At 40.9% G+C, this 22731-nt stretch overlaps 2 protein-coding genes across 5 annotated transcripts in view; one reads left to right on the top strand and one right to left on the bottom strand.

The window, feature by feature from the left end:
* Positions 1-17039, bottom strand: part of LOC135495184 (ras-related C3 botulinum toxin substrate 2-like) — a 23396-nt gene extending 6357 nt beyond the window's left edge. Inside the window, exons 1-5 of the mRNA XM_064783663.1 lie at positions 16901-17039; positions 3069-3192; positions 1538-1652; positions 821-938; positions 12-172 (exon numbers count right to left, since the gene is read on the bottom strand). Of these exons, the coding sequence (XP_064639733.1) occupies positions 12-172; positions 821-938; positions 1538-1652; positions 3069-3192; positions 16901-16943 (561 nt within the window). The 5' untranslated portion in view covers positions 16944-17039. The remainder of the gene's footprint in view (positions 1-11; positions 173-820; positions 939-1537; positions 1653-3068; positions 3193-16900) is intronic.
* On the top strand, positions 8025-22731 carry LOC135495182 (motile sperm domain-containing protein 1-like). Of its 4 annotated transcripts, none has more exons than XM_064783661.1 (7): positions 8025-8136; positions 18723-18893; positions 19771-19846; positions 20215-20309; positions 20811-20939; positions 21386-21547; positions 21730-22731. In XM_064783661.1, the coding sequence occupies exons 2-7, from the start codon at positions 18743-18745 to the stop codon at positions 21759-21761; spliced, it is 645 nt and encodes a 214-aa protein (XP_064639731.1). In that variant the 5' UTR covers positions 8025-8136; positions 18723-18742; the 3' UTR covers positions 21762-22731. The 4 variants fall into 4 exon arrangements, with proteins under 4 accessions (XP_064639731.1, XP_064639730.1, XP_064639732.1 ...); XM_064783660.1 differs by lacking the exon at positions 8025-8136 and adding an exon at positions 17096-17196; XM_064783662.1 differs by lacking the exon at positions 8025-8136 and adding an exon at positions 18083-18139.

Genomic DNA, 22731 nt, shown 5'->3' with positions numbered 1-22731 from the left:
TCATCACTCACCTGTTTTAATCCCCGCTGCGTCAGGGCTGAACATTCCATATATTTTACCGCACGTATTTTAGATGCTAATTTAATTCCCTGCTCTCGTTTTATTGGTGACAAGCCTTGCGACACTAACGCACATACTGCATCCTTATCTTCTCGAAGATCTATTTTAGTGCCTAGAAAATGAAAAATATGACTAGTTAGAAATGCAACTGATAAGATCCCTGAACCGAGATACCGTTCATGATGTTGAGACGAAAAGAAGATGCAGCGAGGAGCTCTTTTTGGAGTCTATAGTTTGGTGGTGTAAGTGGACCGTGTAGGAATTTAAGACCATACATTAGAACCTCCCTAAAGGACACCCTCTAGACTGACAACTGCTGTCCTTCATGGAGAGATCTTCTGATTGGAGTGGTCAATTGAATGGAAACAGTCAATTTGGGTCCACCACTATGACTAACCTCCTTAGAGAGAGGTGTCGGCCAAGGCAGATGCCACTGGAGATTGTAATGTTATCTACACCCCTGCTTAGTTTAATTATTCACCAATTGTGCTACGGTACATATATCTCCCCGTTTAACATTCGTTATGTTGTAGAAAGTATCCCTCGAACAGTCAGAGCGTGGAGTGTTTCTGGAGAACCAAGGGCAGCCACAATCTAGCGCACGCAAGAACATTACAGGCCAGTTGAGAGTTGCAAAGTGGCACCGGCCGAGTTTTGAAACCGGGCCTCCCGATCACATGGCCAACCCGTGTGCCACCGTGCTCCCCAGGTACTTGAAATGGCCAAGTCTGATCATTGAAAACTTGTCCAGCATACCTACCTACTACTAATATAGGAGCATCAGGGCAGTGGTGCTTAATCTCAGGATACCATTTTGTCGTCACATTTTCAAACGATGAAGGACTTATTACACTATAACATATCAAAAATACATCCGTCTGAAACGCAAGGAAACTAGCATTAGAACATTTTCAGATGAAACAGAAACGAAGCACCAGCTACAGATCTGATAACCTGGGGGTTGCACTCCTTGTTGTTTTGACTCCAGCAAGTGCTATTTCAAATCTCTGCGTCTTTGTCGAATTAACCTTACATGTACATGCACTGTCTCTCCACTAACGAAGGACTATGAGATTGAGAACATGCACTGACACGGGAACTTAGAAGAAAGAGATGGTCCAGTGATTTGGCAGTTGGACTGTGATACTGAACAAATATGAAAAGGTACTGGAACAACCACCCGAAGGCAACAACCGGAGCCAACACCCAGGAAGAGTTCCAGATTGGCAGATGATGACGCCGATTTGCAATTGGGCTATAACTGACTGTACAGGTCTAAATCTACTCCTCAAACAGACATGAAGAGTCTCAAATCGCAGTTGAGTGAATTCGAAACACGCATGTAGAAAGTTCACCTCTTTTAATACTTCTGCCACATAATCCACAACAGGCTAGGTGGACATCTGCTCCAATGCTAACAGGATTTCATTCAAAATCTATCTATCAGATGAAGTATAATGCAGGTTAAGTGACCAACCTGAGGATAAGAAAGCGGTCGAAGTCGATCATAGTCTTCTTGTCCGGCTGTATCCCACAACCCGAGGCTCACTGGTATACTATCTACAATCATCGGAGCTGTATAGTTATCAAAGCTGAAAATGTAAATCGCGAGTATTTTTCATGAAGCGTGAAGTGCAAGACGTGAGAGATTCTCCTATTTTGCATCTTGACGAAACTGAAGGGATGTCACATGTGATGTTTTAAAGTGATCAACTAACAGAGCCAGTAAGTGACGTCACAACGATTGTATAGATCTCTTGAGACGCGATTGGTCTTGCCATCATCATTTCAAATCGTTTGACTTTCTGGTCTAAAACTCGAGGCCCAAATGAGGCCGGAAAGGTACACAAGTGACTACGCCCCCTAGTGGATTCGTTGGACTACTACGCCGGTCAGAAATGCTCAGATTGTAGCACTGGTTTAGCAGGTCATCTGAGGTCTAAGGTTTCAGGACACACCGGGTTAACGTGTAAAGTTGGATGATAACCTATGTCGTAGTTGATATCAGACTATAAACCCTAAACCTTAACTTGAACTTTACGCCAGCGGAAGAAATATAGAATAGAATGTGTACTGGGCTGCCAACCAGAGCCTAGTAGCTCCTCTATTTCACCTGTCCCAGCATTTACAGGCAGGCTGGCAGCTGGTGGTCAGAACAGTGGACAATATCTATCACTAATCAATGCACTATTTGAGCATAAGGTACAAAGAGTCTGACCTCTGGACAACATTATCATTATAAATCAATGGTAACCGGAAAAACGCCGACCGACCGACCGACCGACCGACCTACTCGCCGACTCTGACAACCTCACTTACGGCATCCCATTCGCGCCTCATAGCCCGGTAACCGGAAAAACGCCGACCGACCGACCGACTGACCTGCCAACCTACCGTCATATGCAGTATCCCTTTCGCTTCTCTATAGCACATGTATCTGTGTAGTGCCCAGCGTAATGGACGTGATGGAGTCCGACGTGTCTGACAGCAGCATCTCCAGTCAATTATACCGGGAAAACGAGCCCACGCGGTAAGGAACTGATAACGATACTCTAAAGATATGCTTTGTCTACATGGTCGGTGGATATAAAAACATGATTTGGGCCTAATCTATGCACTGTAGTTTTTCTACTCGAGTGTCTCGACCGATGCAATGCATGAACTGCAACTTTGTTGTCATTTGACCAGCGCACGTGCGCTTGTTTACAATTTCATTTCACGTGACCTGCTATCATGGATTGGATATATCACATTGACTTATGAGACCTGCGACTCAACTACGAAACTCCTTGGGTTGGTAGTTTGGAAGGTCGGTCGGTCGGTCGGTCGGTCGGTCGGTCGGCGTTTTTCCGGTTACCTAAATCAATTACACTATATGGTAATGCCTAATGGTATCCCTAAGCACTTTGAGCAGGGAAACCTGGAAAAGCTCCTTATAAGAACTTATTCTTGTTAATATCATTATCATTTCAGCATGAGGTTCAATCAATCAAAGATGGTGTACTTACACCGTAGGCACGTATTCCTCGGGGAAACTATCGGTCGTGTATGATATCAACATACAAGTCTTGCCGACTGTCCCGTCGCCAACCACCACACACTTTATCGGGTGACCTTGCGCCATTCTTTGACCTACAACGAGAAAGAGGAATACGACATAAGAAAACTTGACGATAACAGAACATGTAGAATACATTTGAAGGAAAAATGTATAGCAAACAGATCAGGACAGAAACTGAGTGGATGTTATAAAGCAGGTTTGGGGTTCCGGTAACAGGCCTATTTTACACTGATACACCTCAACTGACTTGAAAACTATTCTTTGACCTAAAACGAGAAAAAGGAATACGACATAAGAAAATTGGCGAGAATAGAACATGGAGAATAGAGTTGAAGGAAAAATTAATAGCAAACAGATCAGGACTGAAACTGTGTGGATGTAATTAAGCAGGTTTGGGGCGTAACAGGCCTATTTTACACTGATACACCTCAACTGACTTGAAAACTATCCTTGAGAAAGAGGAATACGACATAAGAAAACTTGAAGATAATGGAACATGTAGAATACATTTGAAGGAAAAATGTAGAGCAATAAATCAGGACTGAAACTGCGTTGACCTAATTAAGTGGGTTGAGCAGTGCCTGTAACAGGCCTATTTTACCCTGATGCCTCAACTGACTAAACAGGTCAACACAGAATTTGTCTTTCAACTTGTACAGGTCATGCGGTAGCATTGACAGGAAACTGGTCAAGCACACACACACTTCATTAGGGTCAATGTGGCACTTGCCACTTTGACATGTCATGTGAGGTTTCTGTCAGGTCAGTGTCCTTGAGCCATTCTTCCTTGCCTAAAATAAAAGAGAGAAATTCTCATTTCGGATATTGGCAAACTTGAATACGTTGAAGAGAATAGCAATTAGAATAGAAGACATACTACATGTCTAGAACACAAGTCAAATAGCCCAGCACTGAAATAATATAATGTATTTCTACATTGTCCTCTGGGTCCAAGGATGCCAACCTGTTAGGCAGCCACATTGCAAGACACTGCATAACTGTCAGGTAAAGTCAAAGGTCCATAGACCTTACCAGAAAATCTGGAAAAACATCTTAGACAAGCAGAACTACATATTTTTATAAACCTGTTTTACTTTTGAAATGCCTTTTTGGGCTTACGGAGTCATCATCATCAGAGTGCAAAGTGGAGTCATTTAACATCAACAAAGAAAGTAACAAAAGTAATTTGAAATCCTTCTTCTTTTGGATACGGATCCAAAAAACCTGGCGTACTCCTATCAATGTGTATCACCTGACACTATCTGACAGAATCTGCCTAACAAATCATGATCAAGACTCCAGTACTGCATGAAGAGAGAGAAAGCTCTTGAACATTTTAAGCATTGATAGTTTGAATGATGATTGCCCCTCAAATCAACACCGAGACGATCCTATTGTAGATCAAATTGGCGAGACCAGGTAGCCACTTTTTTTGCCACGAGACAACCTGATCTGAACCAATTTCAACCAAAAGATTCCAATCAAAATTCCGAAAACATTTCAAGTCTTCACCTGAGAGCTAACCGCAAGATACTGTAAACCCAAAATCAATTGCTGCTATCCTATTTTGCGGTTTTGTAAAATTTAAAACTGTTGCATACTTTGAAAATCCCGGACTGTGCGTTTTGACAATCCTGAACGACAGTAATTTCAGTTAGATTTTCTTTTTCACACCATACATGTATGTTTTCATGATTATCTGTAAGCTGGGATGCCAATCAGCTGCAGCAAAAAGTCTAAAATCGTTTTCTTGCAATTTAAATCTTTTCCTTGATCAGCACTCTCTTGCACAAAAATACATCTGAAATGCTCATTTTTTGTCCAATTTTAAAACTTCAAAGAACTACAGAGGGCTGGGACAGAGATCTTTCAAATCCAGTCAAATTTAGCATCAATTATTATGAGAAAAGAGTCAGAAATCCGCCTGAAATCAGAAATTTGACATCCCTGTGTATCAAGTGCGCAATACGGAAAATAAAAGACAGCCCAAAATTTCTGGGTTTCACAGTACGGTTTAAAAGTGAACACGTTTGAGAGATTTGAAGTTTGTTGAATAGCACTTACTTGGCTCAGGAAGCACAGGTGGGAAAAACCACTACTTCAGGATCATCCTGAACTCTTCATTATAAATCATGAAGCATGCTGTATCAACTGCTTTCAAGGTGCAGGCTGTACAACTATTTTTCTCAATACAGTAGAACCTCCCTTAGTGGGACACCTCTCGTCTGAGCTCCTCTGAGCCCCTCCCCCCTCCCAACCCCCAAAAGGACCCATCACTGCCACCAACTTTTGGTTTGAAGCTGCATTCTCCACAAATAATAGATGTCCCTTAAAAATAAAGACGATGAAAGATATTGGACACTGAAAAAGAACGGTCATACATGTCGTTAATACCTAAGGGAAGCACAATGATGACATGGTCAATTGGACCAAGATAGGTCCCCAAGGCTATCTATCTCTACAGAATTTGAATCTTGTACAAACTTTGATTGAGTTGCTAAGGGAGGTTCCTAAAATATTCTCTCGACAGTAACATGTATGGTTCAACCAATTTTGAATGGTTCAATCCTCCATATTTACCAAACCGCTGAGAGCACAACACAATACTTCAATTAAACCTGTCCGCCCATCTGATCCCTGACCTCAGACCCTGCAGGGGTCATGTCTTGTTGACAATGAGGAGCACGCCTTACTGTCTGATGAGCGAGGGTGGTTGGGGCTTGCACAAGCTTGCTTGCAAGGAGTGTAGCACTGAAGGTTTTCACACATCTCACGAAACGTGGATGTGAGGACGACTTGAAAGACATGTTGAAATAAGAATCAGGTTTTTGGATGGGACTTGGGTTCCCGCCAGTTTCCTCTTTTACTTCAGTTGCTGATGATATGCTCCAGGGGCAGGCCTATTCCTCCCCAAGGTGGGATGAGTGTTTTCACGTGCCACAACAGTTAGACACCAATTGGGTTTATTGGCTGAATAATTTTCCCTTGAGCCAGACGAAGAATGGTGTAGAGGTACAAGGAGTGAATTCTTCCTCTTAAACTTAGGCAGGAAGGTTGACACGTTTTTGCCAGCCTTCATATGATCATATGCCAAATTTATGCACAAGTTGATAGAACACTAGAAACAGGCTAAAGTACAATCAATAATCAATTCCAAGGTAAGCTACAGTAGGCCTATTGTACACAGAACAGGGCATCTATGGATACTGCAATGTGCTCTCAACAAAATTCTCAAGATAGAGTTCTTGGATTGCTAGAGAAGATTTCTAGCGAATACTGCAGTAAGATTATGCTCAGCAATCCAGCCGATAACCTATTACCCCCACGATTACTCAAGACAGGTAAAAGCAATGGAGTATATACATATGTAATTAAAGAATAAGCCTAATGAGCTGGCTAATCACACTATAGGAATGCTCCTCTTGGCCTGGAATACAGACACCTGAAGGTGGAGGCTGGCAGATGTTGACCCCCAACGTCTTTGAGAGGCTGAGCTGGCACATGTAGACCCAAACATCTTTGACAATGCAAATCACATTTGTTACAAAGTTCTTTTTGTTAGAGAATGAAGTGATACAAACAAAGAGAGCCTGGATGAGGTGGGCCATGCAAATCAATTTCAATATCTTTTTTGAGACGCCCTGTACAGATCGGCCATAATCATTTCTAAATCAACAACCCTGGAGGACACTGGGATAGGCCCAAAATCAAGGTGGAATTTTCATACTTATTTTTTAAAACGGGTTCAAGATTAACGAGGAGAATTCCCCCTGAAAAAACAACTGACAGACAGATCTAGAAGTAAAAACCAACTCTCTAATTCACACCATGGCCCCCCACTCCAGAACCAAAGCTGCACAAAACGAGGTTGACATTCCACAATTTTCAAATGACTCTGCTAAGGACATCACTATCACCACCATCTGTCATCGGAGGCAAATCAATACAGCCATTTGCTCACACAGCAGTAGCCGGCTGCTGTGACCTCATCTTCCCCCAGCTCCGAGATGAAACTGATTTTGATATTGATTTTAAGAACAATGCCAAGACCATTATGATAATCCACATGTATGTACAGGAACACTCATTAGTCACTCTCAAGACATACTTGGTAAATTTTTCTGGTTATGTTAGATGTGCTTTGAATTTCAAATTTTCCCTTGTCCAGTCCACTAATGATTTTTTTAGAATAGGAATATTAAGTGGAGAATATTTGAAGAGAAAAGTCAGTATATACATACAATGACTTCTATAATAACATTTTATGATTTTGAAATGCCAAGACCATGATAACAATCTACGTGTATATACAATAGAACCTCTCTTTTAAGGACAACCTCTGGACTAAACATTCAAGTGCTGTCCTTAATGGAGAATTGTCCTGATTAGAGAGATCAAATTGAAAGGAAACAACCAATTTGGAACCAAAACTAGTGTCCTTAATAGAGAGGGTGTCCTTGATAGAGAGGTGTGCACTAAGGGAGGTTCTACTGTGTATGACTCATTTGTCAGTCTCAAGACAAGGTAGAATGGGGTAATTGTAGCCCCTGCCTATGATATTGATTGATATCCCCATGCATCAAACAATGCAGGGACTACAAATAAACCAGGGATACAATTACCCCATTTTACCTTACTTAGTGGAATTTTTCTGGTGATGGAAAGCAGTTTGTGTTCAATATGGGCTTCTTATTTCAAATTTGTTAAGCCAACTCCCCCCTTCGCAGACCACAAATTATTTTTTAATTCGAAGGAAGAAAAGAAACGATTGAAAAGAAAGGCTGGTACATTGAATTTTCTATGAACATTACAGAAACTGAATGGTGAAAAGCAGAGTCGGAGAATGAACGCAATGGTCAGTCATGCATGGTGATTAGTCACTCATATCACAGTCTGGATCAGGACACCAATTACCGAGGATCCGGACCTGTCAGCGAGTGTTCCACGGTGATACGTTTGCAACCTTCCATGAGGAGAAGACACTATTGCGCAATAGGCAGATAGCAAGACGCTGTGTAAGTCACAATGACAATTTAAATCGACATGGTATTGGTAGAGTTTGAATTATGAAAGATGCATTGGAATAGTCATAACTGCTCAATATGAAGGCAGGGGCAGCAAGGCAATTTTTAGACTCATTTAGCACTGTTGAGTCTGTGGTCATGGTAATGGTAATGCCCCCCCCCCCCAACCCCCGAGGGCCCAGCAGGCTACTTTACAGAAGTCTTAGATTTGGTAAATACTATATTAGTTCTGGAGCTTCCTAACCCAGATCTAAAAATTATTTTAAAAATTAATCAGACACCACTATAGTTTAAAAGTACAGTAGAACCTCTCTATTAAAAGGACACCCTCTGCTTTCCTTAATAGAGAGGGGTCCTGATTAGACTTTAGAGAGGTAAAATTGAATGGAAGCAACCAAAAGTAGTGTCCTCAATAGAGAGGTTGTCCTTAATAATAGAGAGGTGTCGCTAAGGGAGGTTCCATTGTGTAATATTGCAGTATGAAAATGTGGTCTAGGATAGTATTCAGATCCTATTACATGTTACTGAAGGTCCTGAGTCTTTACGGAGGCAAGAGCCGTTCCTTATTCCATCACCAAACAAAATGGGAGGGGGGATTTAAAACTGCAACCCCCAACCATTTTCTGCAAGTTGAACCTATGTACTCTACAATTCAACAGATGAATGTCATAACGAGGGAGACAGGATACAGAAACTACCCTGAGGATTGATTTCAACTGGTATTAATCATACATACAAATCTGTCCCTGTGACTCAGTGCTGTGTCCTTGTCGAGGTAATGGATGACTGGACTTGGTGATCACATACATAAATACAGTACAATACTACTGACTGTAACGTCAATACAAACACACTCACTCAGTCTGTTTTCAATCAAATGGAAATGCACAGACTACTGTAGAGCTGTACATTTTCACATCACTTTTTCACGTTTTTTAAAAAAATTTGAAATTCACAGAAATTTCAGAAACAAGGAGTTTAATTTTCATAATTTTTTTTCAGGTGTGAAAATTTCCTACAGTTTAATTGTTTTAAAATGTGGCTAATTTTGTGTATCAATTTTATTCATGAAATTAGTGATAACCTATAAACAACCATGATAACTTAGCAGTTCAGTAAAATAATTTACACATGATACAATATGTTCGTCAGACTATTGATCTGATTATGTGCTTTACCATCATGACCCCTCCGTGTGGGAGAGCAGGACTCCCAATCAAGAAATGATAATCACATTTTGGATGATGGATGTCTAACGGGACAGTAGGTCGTATTGTACTGTACTCTCAATACATAACAAAAGTCATTCTCTGCACGCTTTCTGCAACCACCAACAGGGGCCCGAGGGTATTGTAACAACAGTTTGGATTCCTTGCACGTTTTGAGTGTGGTAATGTGTTTTTGAAAGTAAGAGCTTCATATAACATTGCGTCTTTTCAAGAGACTATTGTATCATATCATATCTTATGCATTCAACTTCTTGGTCAATGGTTGGCTTTGCCAAAAAAATAGACACACAATGGCAAGTATCATTCTGAACTTGCAATGAGGATGTGGACTTTTGAAAACAAAATTCCTCCGAAAAGTAGAAATATCTGTCCCTGATAAATAAATAACTTTTACATAGATTTCGACTGTATTATTCCACAATTAGTCATCATCAACACTGTTCAACAAATCAATGAATTTTAAAGAGAACTCCGGGGACGAATTGATTTGTTCTGATTCTAATCGTATTAGTTACACTACTTCTTCAACTTGAGCAGTTGCTTGGCATCATGAGCACTTGACAATGCTCGACTCAATGATGATATTTTGCAGCACTGTGTGTTATTAGGCATGAGTGACTTTCCGAGGAGTCTCCAAGAAGCTGCGCAGTGTGCCGGTGTAGAGGTCGGGTCTACGAGTAGTAATCAAGAGGTCCCTGGTTGGATCCCCACTGTCGGTGTGAGACTCTAGGCAGGTCTCCTTGCATAACATGCCTAACTCCATCCAGGTCTTCAACAGTCAGAAATGCTAAGGTTGTTGCCCAGATTGAGCAGCTCATCTAGGTTCTACTGAAAGGTTTCTGCTTAGACTAGGGATGAATTAAATCCAAGAGATGATGGGGTTATCACCTGCACATGAGACCTGTGGAATTGGGACATCACCTACACCTGTACAACTGAGGACGACATGTCCAGGGTCACTATTCGTGTTCAAACGTCTAACATGTCTACACCGTGGATGACAGCATTCAGCATGCTTTAAATTTTGACTCATCCACTCATGGCCATGCAGCTAAAGTCAACAAGTCAACAGCAAGATTTTCTAAAACACATTACTGCGAGATTAGTCAGAGACTACCACAAATCGTACATGATCATTCCACAAGAATAGATTTATTCATTGACACTTAAAAAAAGATTAGCAGATCATAATTCAGGAAGTGGAACACGCTTTCATTTTCAAGGCTTTTGTGGCACGGATGCACACGATCACGCAGCTGTGTCATGCACTGAGTAATGCACTGACACTGTGCCTATGCCTGGAGACCTGTTATTCAGGTAATCTAAGCATACATGCAGGTGATGACACAATGCATCGGATTAACAGTCAAGCAGTCGACACAAGACTGGTTTTCATGTACCACCACTGCCACTAGGATATGGTGACTACACCTGCCCCCCCCCCCTAAAAATTTGTAAAATAGAGATGTCTACGTACATGCTCATACAACCAGACAGGACAAATGTTTATTAATCTACCTATATTTTATGTAACCAAAGTAATATTAGGTGTACACACTATGTTGATGACTCAACTATGCTGTAACTTTTGGTTTGCACATTTACACAATTACAGTACCAATAACAACATACAATATGTTTGTATACTACTACAGTAGAACGCTGAAAATTCGAAATTTTTTGCCAAGGCTTTCCACTAGGGTTCATTTTGGGGAGGGGGTCATAAAAATTTATTTTACATTTAAATTTTTTTTTAATCAAAAATAATAATTTCTTCTGAGACAAGTAGTACTTGTATATGATTTTCCAGCTGATTTTCATCAAAAATATCAAATAGAATTCACATTCCTATGTAATCTAATTGCATAGATATCATCTGGTAATCAAATTCCCATTTTTTCTCCTATATTTTGAGAGTATCTATCGGTACGTCAAACGTTTACGTACCCAAGGTACCACACCCTGGCAGAGACCCTGCTGCCTCACAACCCAAAAACAAACACACTTGTTCACTTGGCCTTCAGAGAACTGCCAGCCCACGCAGTAATTCGTTTGATAAATGACATCGACCTAACTGCTAGCCTCTTCCAGTGAAAGTGGCCAAATGTTTATTGCTTGTAATAATAGTAGTATCAGAGTTTTATAATCACATTATGAATGTTGATGCTTTATGATACAAAATACAGGCGGACTGCCACTGCATCATCCCATTCCCATCATGGCATCAAGTTCAACTTCATTCTACATCACAGGGTAAAGATTATCTGGCCTGTTCTGAGCATGGAGGAGGGACTATACAATGTAACCCATTCCTTAGCTGACAAGTTGGCTTCTAGCTAAGAAATGTTCTTTGTTTTTGGAGCAAAATACAGGTATTTTGTGCAAGAAAAACATTTTTTTAGGGGGGTCATTTTCCCAAAGTTTTTCTACTAACCCCCCCTCCCCACCAATGATGCAACCATGGTGGAACCACTAACCACATTATTGACCAAATGTCAATAATGCTCCACAGACCCTGGGACTGGGTGTTAGACTTACGATATCTTATCGCCAAATGGAACAAACATGCATTAATTTTGCATGCCGTACCCTCGGTGCACATTCACCCTCCAGTACGGCCATGATTACTGCTGATTACCGATACGATTCTAGAAATATTTCACCAGCCTGTCAAATTAGAACTCTGTTCTAAATATTTTAAATATGCCTGATGTGTATCTTATGTAGCTGGCAAGTGGCATTCGGCATGTAACAATTGAATTACGCCATTAGAAGTCTCTATTGGAGCAATAATAAAATTACCGTGACAAATTATTGTGATTTACTCTACTATCCAAACCATAAATAACCAGACTGATAGCAGCGAGTGGTAGCATGCAGCCAATGCCACACATGCTGATGCAGCAAGTTGCAGATGCGGATGCAGCAAGTGGTTTGGCAGCAGTGTTCATCACAAGGCCTTTTCTCAGGGCGTCCCACCTTACCTTGGCAGTTTTTAATACCACCGTACCAGATGCAGCAAGTGGTTTGGCAGCAGTGTTCTCCACAAGGCCTTTTCTCAGGGCGTCCCACCTTACCTTGGCAGTTTTTAATACCACCCTATCTGATGCAGCAAGTGGTTTGGCAGCAGTGTTCTCCACAAGGCCTTTTCTCAGGGCGTCCCACCTTACCTTGGCAGTTTTTAATACCACCGTACCAGATGCAGCAAGTGGTTTGGCAGCAGTGTTCTCCACAAGGCCATTTCTCAGGGTTTCTCATCTTACCTTGGCAGTTTTTGATACCACCCTACCAGATGCAGCAAGTGGTTTGGCAGCAGTGTTCACCACAAGGCCATTTCTCAGGGTTTCCCACCTTACCTTGGCAGTTTTTAATACCACCCTATCTGATGCAGCAAGTGGTTTGGCAACAGTGTTCTCCACAAGGCCATTTCTCAGGGTTTCCCACCTTACCTTGGCAGTTTTTAATACCACCCTATCTGATGCAGCAAGTGGTTTGGCAGCAGTGTTCTCCACAAGGCCATTTCTCAGGGTTTCTCATCTTACCTTGGCAGTTTTTGATACCACCCTACCAGATGCAGCAAGTGGTTTGGCAGCAGTGTTCACCACAAGGCCATTTCTCAGGGTTTCCCACCTTACCTTGGCAGTTTTTAATACCACCCTATCTGATGCAGCAAGTGGTTTGGCAACAGTGTTCTCCACAAGGCCATTTCTCAGGGTTTCCCACCTTACCTTGGCAGTTTTTAATACCACCCTATCTGATGCAGCAAGTGGTTTGGCAGCAGTGTTCTCCACAAGGCCATTTTTCAGGGTTTCCCACCTTACCTTGGCAGTTTTTAATACCACCCTATCTGATGCAGCAAGTGGTTTGGCAGCAGTGTTCTCCACAAGGCCATTTCTCAGGGTTTCCCACCTTACCTTGGCAGTTTTTAATACCACCCTACCTGATGCAGCAAGTGGTTTGGCAGCAGTGTTCTCCACAAGGCCATTTCTCAGGGTTTCCCACCTTACCTTGGCAGTTTTTAATACCACCCTATCTGATGCAGCAAGTGGTTTGGCAGCAGTGTTCTCCACAAGGCCATTTCTCAGGGTTTCCCACCTTACCTTGGCAGTTTTTAATACCACCCTATCTGATGCAGCAAGTGGTTTGGCAGCAGTGTTCTCCACAAGGCCATTTCTCAGGGTTTCCCACCTTACCTTGGCAGTTTTTAATACCACCCTACCAGATGCAGCAAGTGGTTTGGCAGCAGTGTTCTCCACAAGGCCATTTCTCAGGGCGTCCCACCTTACCTTGGCAGTTTTTAATACCACCCTACCAGATGCAGCAAGTGGTTTGGCAGCAGTGTTCTCCACAAGGCCATTTCTCAGGGTTTCCCACCTTACCTTGGCAGTTTTTAATACCACCCTATCTAATGCAGCAAGTGGCTTGGCAGCAGTGTTCTCCACAAGGCCATTTCTCAGGGCATCCCACCTTACCTTGGCAGTTTTTAATAACACCCTACCTCGGAAGCAGTCACCCTACATGAACCTTGCTCTCTGAGTTTTTTGAAAGGATTTCCATAGGGCCAGCCTACATGCACCTTACATGTAAATTGCTCGCCACCCTACCTTGTCTTGCACACTGGCAAAATGTCTTGAATATCAAGGGTAGTGCCAACCTGTTTTTGAGAAAACCCTGTTGAGAACCCGGGCCGGGGAGGGTTCCATTTGAAGGGGTACTCCCCCTTTGCCTCGGTGCCTTGGCCAACATCAAAACTGGATGTGAGGAGACAACACCTGCACTGTTGCAGACTATCATTTCATCAACAACGATTGAACCAAAATGCAGATGAGGATTGCAATCATCCAACTCCAGGCAAATAGTCAGCAACCTGAACTGATACTGATAGGTTTATGATTTAAAAAAAACTTTCATTGGACATCTTCAATGCCACAGAACAAAATCTGTAAAAAACAAGATAACTTGCAATATCCAGATTCCAGTATGTTAGTTGTTACACCACTATTGCACATTTCTGAAATAACTTTGGTTCAAGATGAACGGCAGCCCGAACATCAATGAAATTGGTAATTAATCACGATTCACATCAAAGTTTACAGGGAAAAACATGAAGATAAGATGAGGATCTTGGAAAATAAATACTGGAAACGGAAATATACCTGAAGTATGTTCATTGATGCTAATTTTTTAGATAAAATGTACAGGTGAGTCAAGTATAGTTGAGTTGAAACTGAATCAGATTCAGTGCATCCGCCTCCAGTTGGAAAATGTACACCTGTCCGGTAGCAGTATAGGATAGTGTTTATAAGTTGCTAGATGGATTGTAAACTGAAGGAGAAGCTGTGACTCTGCTTGTAAGCTTACAATTTACAAAATGGTATGGACAAGGCCTATGCTACTAACAAGCAGGCCTTGTAGTACACTATAGTTACATGTAGTAGCCAATAGCACAGGAATTTACAGGTGCCCATCACTCAGCTGAAAGGATCGTAACTTTTTCATCCTTGGCTCGAGGAACCTCCCTGGGGGGAGGCAGGACACCACTTTTCATCCCAAATCTGCATGAAAACATATTTATGGAGATGTTTGGGGGGTAGATAACCCCTCTGCCACCCCCCCCCCCCCCCCCCCGGCCCCCCTCTGCTTATCCACTTCTCCATTACCCTCACAGTTGGACACTGATCAAGCTCAATAACCAATAAAACTAAAAGGGCATTTTAATTATCCACCAATATGAAATTGAAAAACAACTTGCTCTTCAATTCAGATCGATCACCTGGAAAAAAAGTCCACCTGCCCATGCAGGTATCTCAATATCACATCCACAGAGAGCATAGTTTTTTTCCTTCAGCAGTGCACTTGCACATGTTGCAATCGCAAGTTACCTTGGGGAGAACCTGTGAACACCTGCAGTAACCCACTTCGTAAATCTAAGTTTTCTAAACTACCAAGGGCACCCCACTCAACTCTCGCATATAAAAAACACATTCAGTATCTTTCATTTTAACATTTAACTTTTTAGATATTGATACCGTTTGTACTAACTGATACTACAATTTTAAACAGTTTTTCACTCTGTCAAAGACGCATCTTGTTGTTATGTTGTGAATATACATTTGCATAACGTCGTGGGTATGCGCCTACAGATTAATAAAAGAGCTTTCTAACATCAATTTGAATCAAAGTGGCAGATTGAACAGCTTGGGCCATAACCTGAGCAGGCTGCGTGAGGTGAGGAAATCCTGGCGTAGCCACAAAGTTCTGTATTGGACACCACCAGAAAATGAACCAAGGCAAACCAAAGTATAGCATCAGTTGAGATGGGGTGCACAAGACAAGCCTGGCGGGCACAGACTCATGGATGCCTTATTATGACCTCCATAGAAGTTATAAATATAAATGAAAACCTATGAATGGCTCGCATTTTTTTCACCCACAGAAAGCTAGACATGCTCTGGATTAAAACAATCAAAAAATCCTAAATGCAGGTCAACAGTTTTGTCAAATGGGGAAAACTACATAGCATTAATGAGGTCAACACTATTGGAAGCAATGAAAAAGCCTCAATTAATACCTCATCCCAATTAATTGAGGTATTATCTATAGGAGATTGACCATCATTGTATTTTTAATTGAAACAGCAGCAAATTGGTAATGGCTGTATAGTCAATCACAAATCTCATATTGTCCTCTTGACATACCGGCAGTCTGAAATTGAAATTGAGAAAGTATGAGATTGACGAACTAAAGAACTGCATGGGTATGCCATGGGCACTCAAGCACTTTTTCAAAATGATTATACATGTAGTAGCGTAATTTCTTATCACAAGAAGACTATTCTCCTCCTGTTGATGAAATACTTAAAAGAACGACTACCCAGACAATACCAGAGGCGAGAAACCAACCGGGGGCCTCCTCTACCCAAGAGGAGGGAACCAAGTCATGTGTATGTTGACCTATAGTGGGCTTTTTTCGACAAAGACGAACCAGGGCCCACACAAAACAAATGCCAACACGTCGGAAGGCCTCAGCAAACTCCAGACAATGAGATGAGCCACTGTGACAATTTGTTCCAGGTGAAATGCATGACTGGTCAGCGCCCAAACAAACTTCTTTAAATTCGTCAATTCCATTTCCAGTAAGGCAGTTGAGTTGGGACTACCGTCTCCCGACTAGTACTACCATAATTTCCTAATCAACCACTGGCACTAATCAGTGGAGGAAAGAGGCAAAGTTGTACTACAAATAGACAGTTCTTATAAGATAGAAAATAGAATGAAATACCAGCCAGAATACCTAGAAATAAACAAGATACATAAATTCGAGGGTAATTGTGTTACTAAACAAAGCATACTCAACACAAAAATACACAAGCTGTCAACACACCCAGACAATGTACATTTTGTGTACATAAATGTACACAGTACTTCTTATGCATTGATGTACAGAAATGAAAAATTTGGACAAATCAGCCGGTTTTCAAAGACCATTCCAAGCTGTTTTACAGAAATCAACTGAAATCGGTTTACCTATATTGTTATCCTGGGTACCATTCGCCAAGTTCGATTGCATTAGAATGTTCTAGATCGTTTCAATCCATCTAAAAATCGGTATTTTGACATAAGTTTATTCATGTTCCACACCTAGCCGCTGCCATTTGCACTTCCTGTCAGAGCTGACCTAATGAACACAATTTCTGATGACGTAAAGCACATAAACCGATACGTTCTTCACAACAACATAATTTTAGAAGTGCGAAAAGGCTTTCCCAAACATAAATATTCAATGAATTTAGTCTGACAGGTCATTTTTGACAGCTCGAAAGGTATACCTCTATTTTGTCAACTTGTTTAGCTCCCATCAAACATAAAATTATACTGATTTGACCTGAGATTTCAGATTATTTGTCACTTTGAAATACCAGTTGCCCAGACTCTTCTGCCCTCTGCCTGGTCTCTGTATCTGACTCTCTCTCAGTCTGTCAGTGTCAGTCTCATGAGTCTGAGTCTGAGTCAGGTGTCAACTCAAAATAAAGTTGCTGGCTGTGTGTGTTTGGGCTTTATTTTCTGATTCTTGACTTTTCGTGACTTTCGTCTATGGTAAGTAGACTAGTAGTATAGTAGTACTCCTTGCCATATAAAGTTTTTTCTGACTTCTGTACCCGGTAGGTTTAAGCATAGACAATTTCGAAGACAGTTGTGCGGGCGCACAGACCAGTCACCTCTCTATTGCCTTGGCTTTACTGTGAAGCCCAAATCTGTCAGTTATCAGCAAAAATAAATAAGGCAAGCTTTCTAATGTATTTTTTGTAACTAACAGTAAAAATATCTTAGTTGCCCTAATTTTTTGTTGGTGTTGACAAAAATATATAAGCGACCTAATTTGGGTAATCAGTCTTGATGTTAATGCACCGTCTGTAGCCCCCCCCCCCACCCCCGCTCTGTTTACAAAAAACAAACAGGATGTATACACATGCCTATCTGCTATGTCATAAGTGTAATGATGAATGAATTTGTATTGCTTGTTGATTGGCTCATTGCCAATTGTTGCCTGGCAAGAATTGGGTCACCTGAGTTCAAATTGACAGCTGACATAATAGACAACAATGGACTGGCCCACTTCAGGTAGATTACAAAAACATTTCTATTGAGATTTCTGTCACTATTGTCTTTTCATTGTAATGTTTCTGTTCCACTGAGAGGATATATATATCAAAGTCAACGTCAAAATTTCCTCAGTTTTTAAAGCTAATTTGTGTCTTATTAAGAGTATGTAGTTTTAATTTGCGTTCAGTTCACAAATGCTGCATTTGCTCTTGCCTGAGGGAGCCATTCTCCAAGAGGAGCATTTTTACATCATCAGGACCTGTGAGCGGGTTTGCGAGGAGCCTAGTGCGTAGTGATGTTAATTGGCTCCTGGGGAGAACCCAGGATTGTATTTTTGGATGAACCAATGTGGCTTTCAAGAAACTTTTTAAAAATCCTGGCTCTTCACATTTTTTTTAATGAGACTGACTAGGTTCCTTGTATCTAGTGTCTCTGCCAGTGTAAGTAAAAGACATCACCAAGTGAGGAACATGAATAGCTAGGCCAATAAACCCAATTGGTCCCTAACTGTAGTGGCACATGAAAAAACACTCATCCTGCCTTGATATGAACTTTGAAGGCAACATTTATGTCCTGTAAAGTAACACCTCCAAGTACAGTGCAAACGTTATAGAAGAAGAATTAGGATCAGGACTCAGGTCATTTTGAAGACAATTTGTATTGGCAAGATGTAAAGACCTTGGTGGTCAAGATGCTTTATGATAAAGAGACAATACTCACATCTTTAGGACTTTACTTTTTTCAGATTCATTCCAACAAACCACAATGCACTCTGTTCAGCCACCGACCCTGATTGATGGCAAACTGCCCGTCTTCGTCTTTCCATCGAGTCTCAACTTTTTTATCGACGACCAATCAACGCATAAACAAGTCCTCACCGTTTACAATCCATATGACTTCACGCTCAAATTCAAAGGTAAGAACGTCAAGGCTCATAGTCCAGAGGTTAACAAAGCTCGCTACTCTAATCCCAGGGAGAACACAGGACTGAAATTCTTGATAAAACGGAGTGGCCATCAAGCGGTCTTTTCAAGGAACTAAAACTCCTGGCTCTTCACAGTCCTTCAAAAGAGGCATAAAGCCATGGTTCCTCGTATCTGGTGTCTATGCCAGCGCAAACAAAAGACTTAATCAGGTGAGAAACATTGCAGTTGCCGGAAGCATTTGGATGGAACTCAATGGCATTTTGATGTGTTTCTTAAAAGGATTACTGGATGTGTTGTGAGGTTGCAGCCGAAGTGTCTTGTGTTGAGGGTTCAGTTGCTCAAGCAGCTTTAGCAGTAATGTTGGTGTTTATCCGAATGCTACCATTGTAAATGAAATTTTCTGCAGACAAACGCTGTGTTTAGCGAATGCTAGTGCTTGTCTCTAACACTGATTAGTGTTTGTCTCTAACACTGATTAGTGCTTGTCTCTAACACTGATTAGTGTTTGTCTCTAACACTGATTAGTGTTTGTCTCTAACACTGATTAGTGTTTGTCTCTTACACTGGTTAGTGTTTGTCTCTTACACTGATTAGTGTTTGTCTCTAACACTGATTAGTGCTTGTCTCTTACACTGATTAGTGTTTGTCTCTAACACTGATTAGTGCTTGTCTCTAACACTGATTAGTGTTTGTCTCTAACACTGATTAGTGTTTGTCTCTTACACTGATTAGTGTTTGTCTCTAATACTGATTAGTGTTTGTCTCTAACACTGATTGAGCACACTTGGGCCCAGATCCAGTAATGGCCACTTAAACCGAAAACACACTTTTTAAAATTAATTAAATGTATCTTTTTTTCACTTCTAGTCTTGTGCACCTCTCCTAAAAAGTACATGGTAGTGGATTCTGAAGGTGTCATCAAGTCTAGGTGCTGTATTGACATGTAAGTATCAGGCCTCGAATTCAAAACTTATTATGGCATCAAAGTTAAAGTAATTTTGGCCTTGGGTACTGTAAAACGTGACAGAAGAGTTGAGTGGGCTTGAAGTTCTTCATTTTGGACGGCACTGACCACCTGAAGTATTTTAACAAACTGGTACATGTAGTAGTATAATTCTGGTTTTTCTGAAGGACAGGGTTATGGCTATTTTAAATGACGATAAGTTATGAAAAGTTGAAAGTGCACCGTGGTCCAGATACATGTAATTATCCTTAGAGTTGTTGGATGGTTTCGGAATGAAGCAATAGAGAAATCAGCATCTTATTTTGTGATGCTGACACCCTATTATGATGATTTTGTAATATTTTCAGTGTTATACGTCATCTTGAAATCTGTGGCCTTAGTGAGGGGTTGAGGGACAAGTTCAGGATTCATATATATGAACATGGTAAAAAGAAAGTTATAGGTGAGTTTAACCGCCCCGCAAACAAGTGATTTTTGTTGCAGTGTCATGGGATACTAGTAATTATTGCTAGGGACAAATACCTCGACTTAGTGGTGGTCATCGCAGTGGCCTGCAACAAAAAATTTGGTCATCACTATCGAACTCAGCAAGTTACCCAGTTTTACCTGCAGATAAGCAGTGATTTCATCCTCAAAACGAAACTCTTACATTTGCGGAGCACTTTACCGGTATTCATAAAGGCTTGTTAACTTTTTTTGCTAGTTATAAAGGATTCACTTCTCTATTCTTAATTTGTCGCTGTAAACTTCTTCCAAGAAAGTCGTAAATACGATTGTTTTGGTCATAAAAAGTTGTAATGATATTGAAAGCTTGGTGACCCAAGGCTGTTTTCTCCACATCCTCCCATGATACCTAAGACTTTGTTCTCATGGATGTGCCAAGTGTCCATGATTGTGTTGAGTCTTAATGATCCAAAAGTTATTGTTTTCCTCTTCCTTGCAGGTAAAAAAGATATAATTGCCATGCTCCTGCCAACACGGGACAAGAATCCGCCCACAGATGACAATTTTGAGGCTTTACCATCAAGCATGAGAGAGGACACGGTACAGCGGACCATGACATCTAGGTCAGGTATGCAGTTTCAGCTAGATTTGGTTGGCCTTACGTTTCATAAGGCCAAATTCAAGGGATGATGATGATGATGATGATCAAAATCATCATCATCAAATTGATCACAATCATCATCATCAAATTGATCAATGATCAAAATCATCATCATCAAATTGATCAATGATCTCAATGATCAAAATCATCATCATCAAATTGATCAATGATCAAAATCATCATCATCAAATTGATCAATGATCAAAATCATCATCATCTTAGGATGCTACAACTAACATCGATACCACATTTCTTAACCAGGTAATCAAAGATTCATAAGCCATTCGTGATTTAACGCTAAAGGTTCGAAAAAGCCAAAGTTGGTGATGCATGTCTACCCTTGAGTAGCAGGGTACAAGATACTGGTTGATACTCAACTAACCATCATCTTTCCTCCTCACTTTCCCTTGCAGGGCATTCCACTTCCAGTTCAGCCCCTAGCCTGATAGTCATTATCGCTGCTGTCACTTGCATCCTTGCCCTGATGTTGCCAAATTACGGAGACACGGAAACTCGACTGCCAGATTATATGCTTCTTACTCAAAACCAAAAACTCATCGCTGCTTATGTATTAGGTAAGAATCGATATGAAGGACTTATTCTCAGAAGTTAAAACCGTGATTTGATTAATAATGCTGCCAATTCAAGCATTGTAGTGTGTCAACAAAGATATCTATCTATACGTCAGTCTACTCAGTTGTGTAAAAAAAAGAACATTTCTTTCCTGTTAGTTAAATTTGTTCTTTTGCATTTTCAGGTCTTGTAACAATGGTACTGCTGAGGACATAACGCATAAAGATCATCTTCCCTTAACTGGATTCTCATAAACAACATGACTCCAACAATGTATATCATTGAAAATGTGTATTGCTGTTACAGTTAATGGTTTGCTAACTCCCACGCAGTCATTGGGAGTTGGTCCTAACCGCTTTCTCGTGGCAACTCTGCAATGTATTGGGATGGAGCATTGCAGAACCGGTGCTGATATTTAAACATTTGAGATGGCCTCTGACCGGTTACATATGACTGCAATGTATTGGGATGGAGCAGTGCAGAACCGGTGCTGATATTTAAACATTTGAGATAGCCTCTGACCGGTTACATATGACTGCAATGTATTGGGATGGAGCATTGCAGAACCGGTGCTGATATTTAAACATTTGAGATGGCTTCTGACCGGTTACATATGACTGCATGCCTGCTCAAGTTCTGGAAAATCATCATCCAGCCAATGATCATTGTGAGTAAGACAAGACAGTGGTCTTCTGTCATAGTCAAATCTTTCCCGAGGACCATGCTCTCTACATGCCTGTACACAAAATATGTATTTGCTTTCTAGCATGTCCCTATATTTGTAAAGAATCTATATTTGTTTGTATCTCATGAACACATGTCGTTTGACTTGTTATTCTCAGCAAAAACTCATTACTTTGAAGTAATGAGCTGTTGTTTTCAGTTAAAATTCTCCACATCTTCATTTGGCGACCTTTGCAAAACTGATTGGCTGTACCAAGAATGCCAACATGTTGTGTAATGGGGAGAAATAGGCTATGGTTTTCCTTTGGGTTAAAGTGAAAATTGTAAAAGTACATGTAGTTGCCATTTCATATTGGATTCGTGGGGGGGGGGGGGGTGTCACTTTGTACTTGATGAATGGTAACTTTTACTGTCCCTATATTGTCATTTATTGTACGCATTTGTGTTTGGTTATTGAATGGAGATTTTTTTAATGTGTACATATATGTAACATTATTTATAA

The sequence above is a fragment of the Lineus longissimus genome, chromosome 10, assembly GCF_910592395.1.
Source record: "Lineus longissimus chromosome 10, tnLinLong1.2, whole genome shotgun sequence".
Lineage (NCBI taxonomy): Eukaryota > Metazoa > Nemertea > Pilidiophora > Heteronemertea > Lineidae > Lineus > Lineus longissimus.
This window is presented reverse-complemented; position numbering and strand designations above follow the sequence as displayed.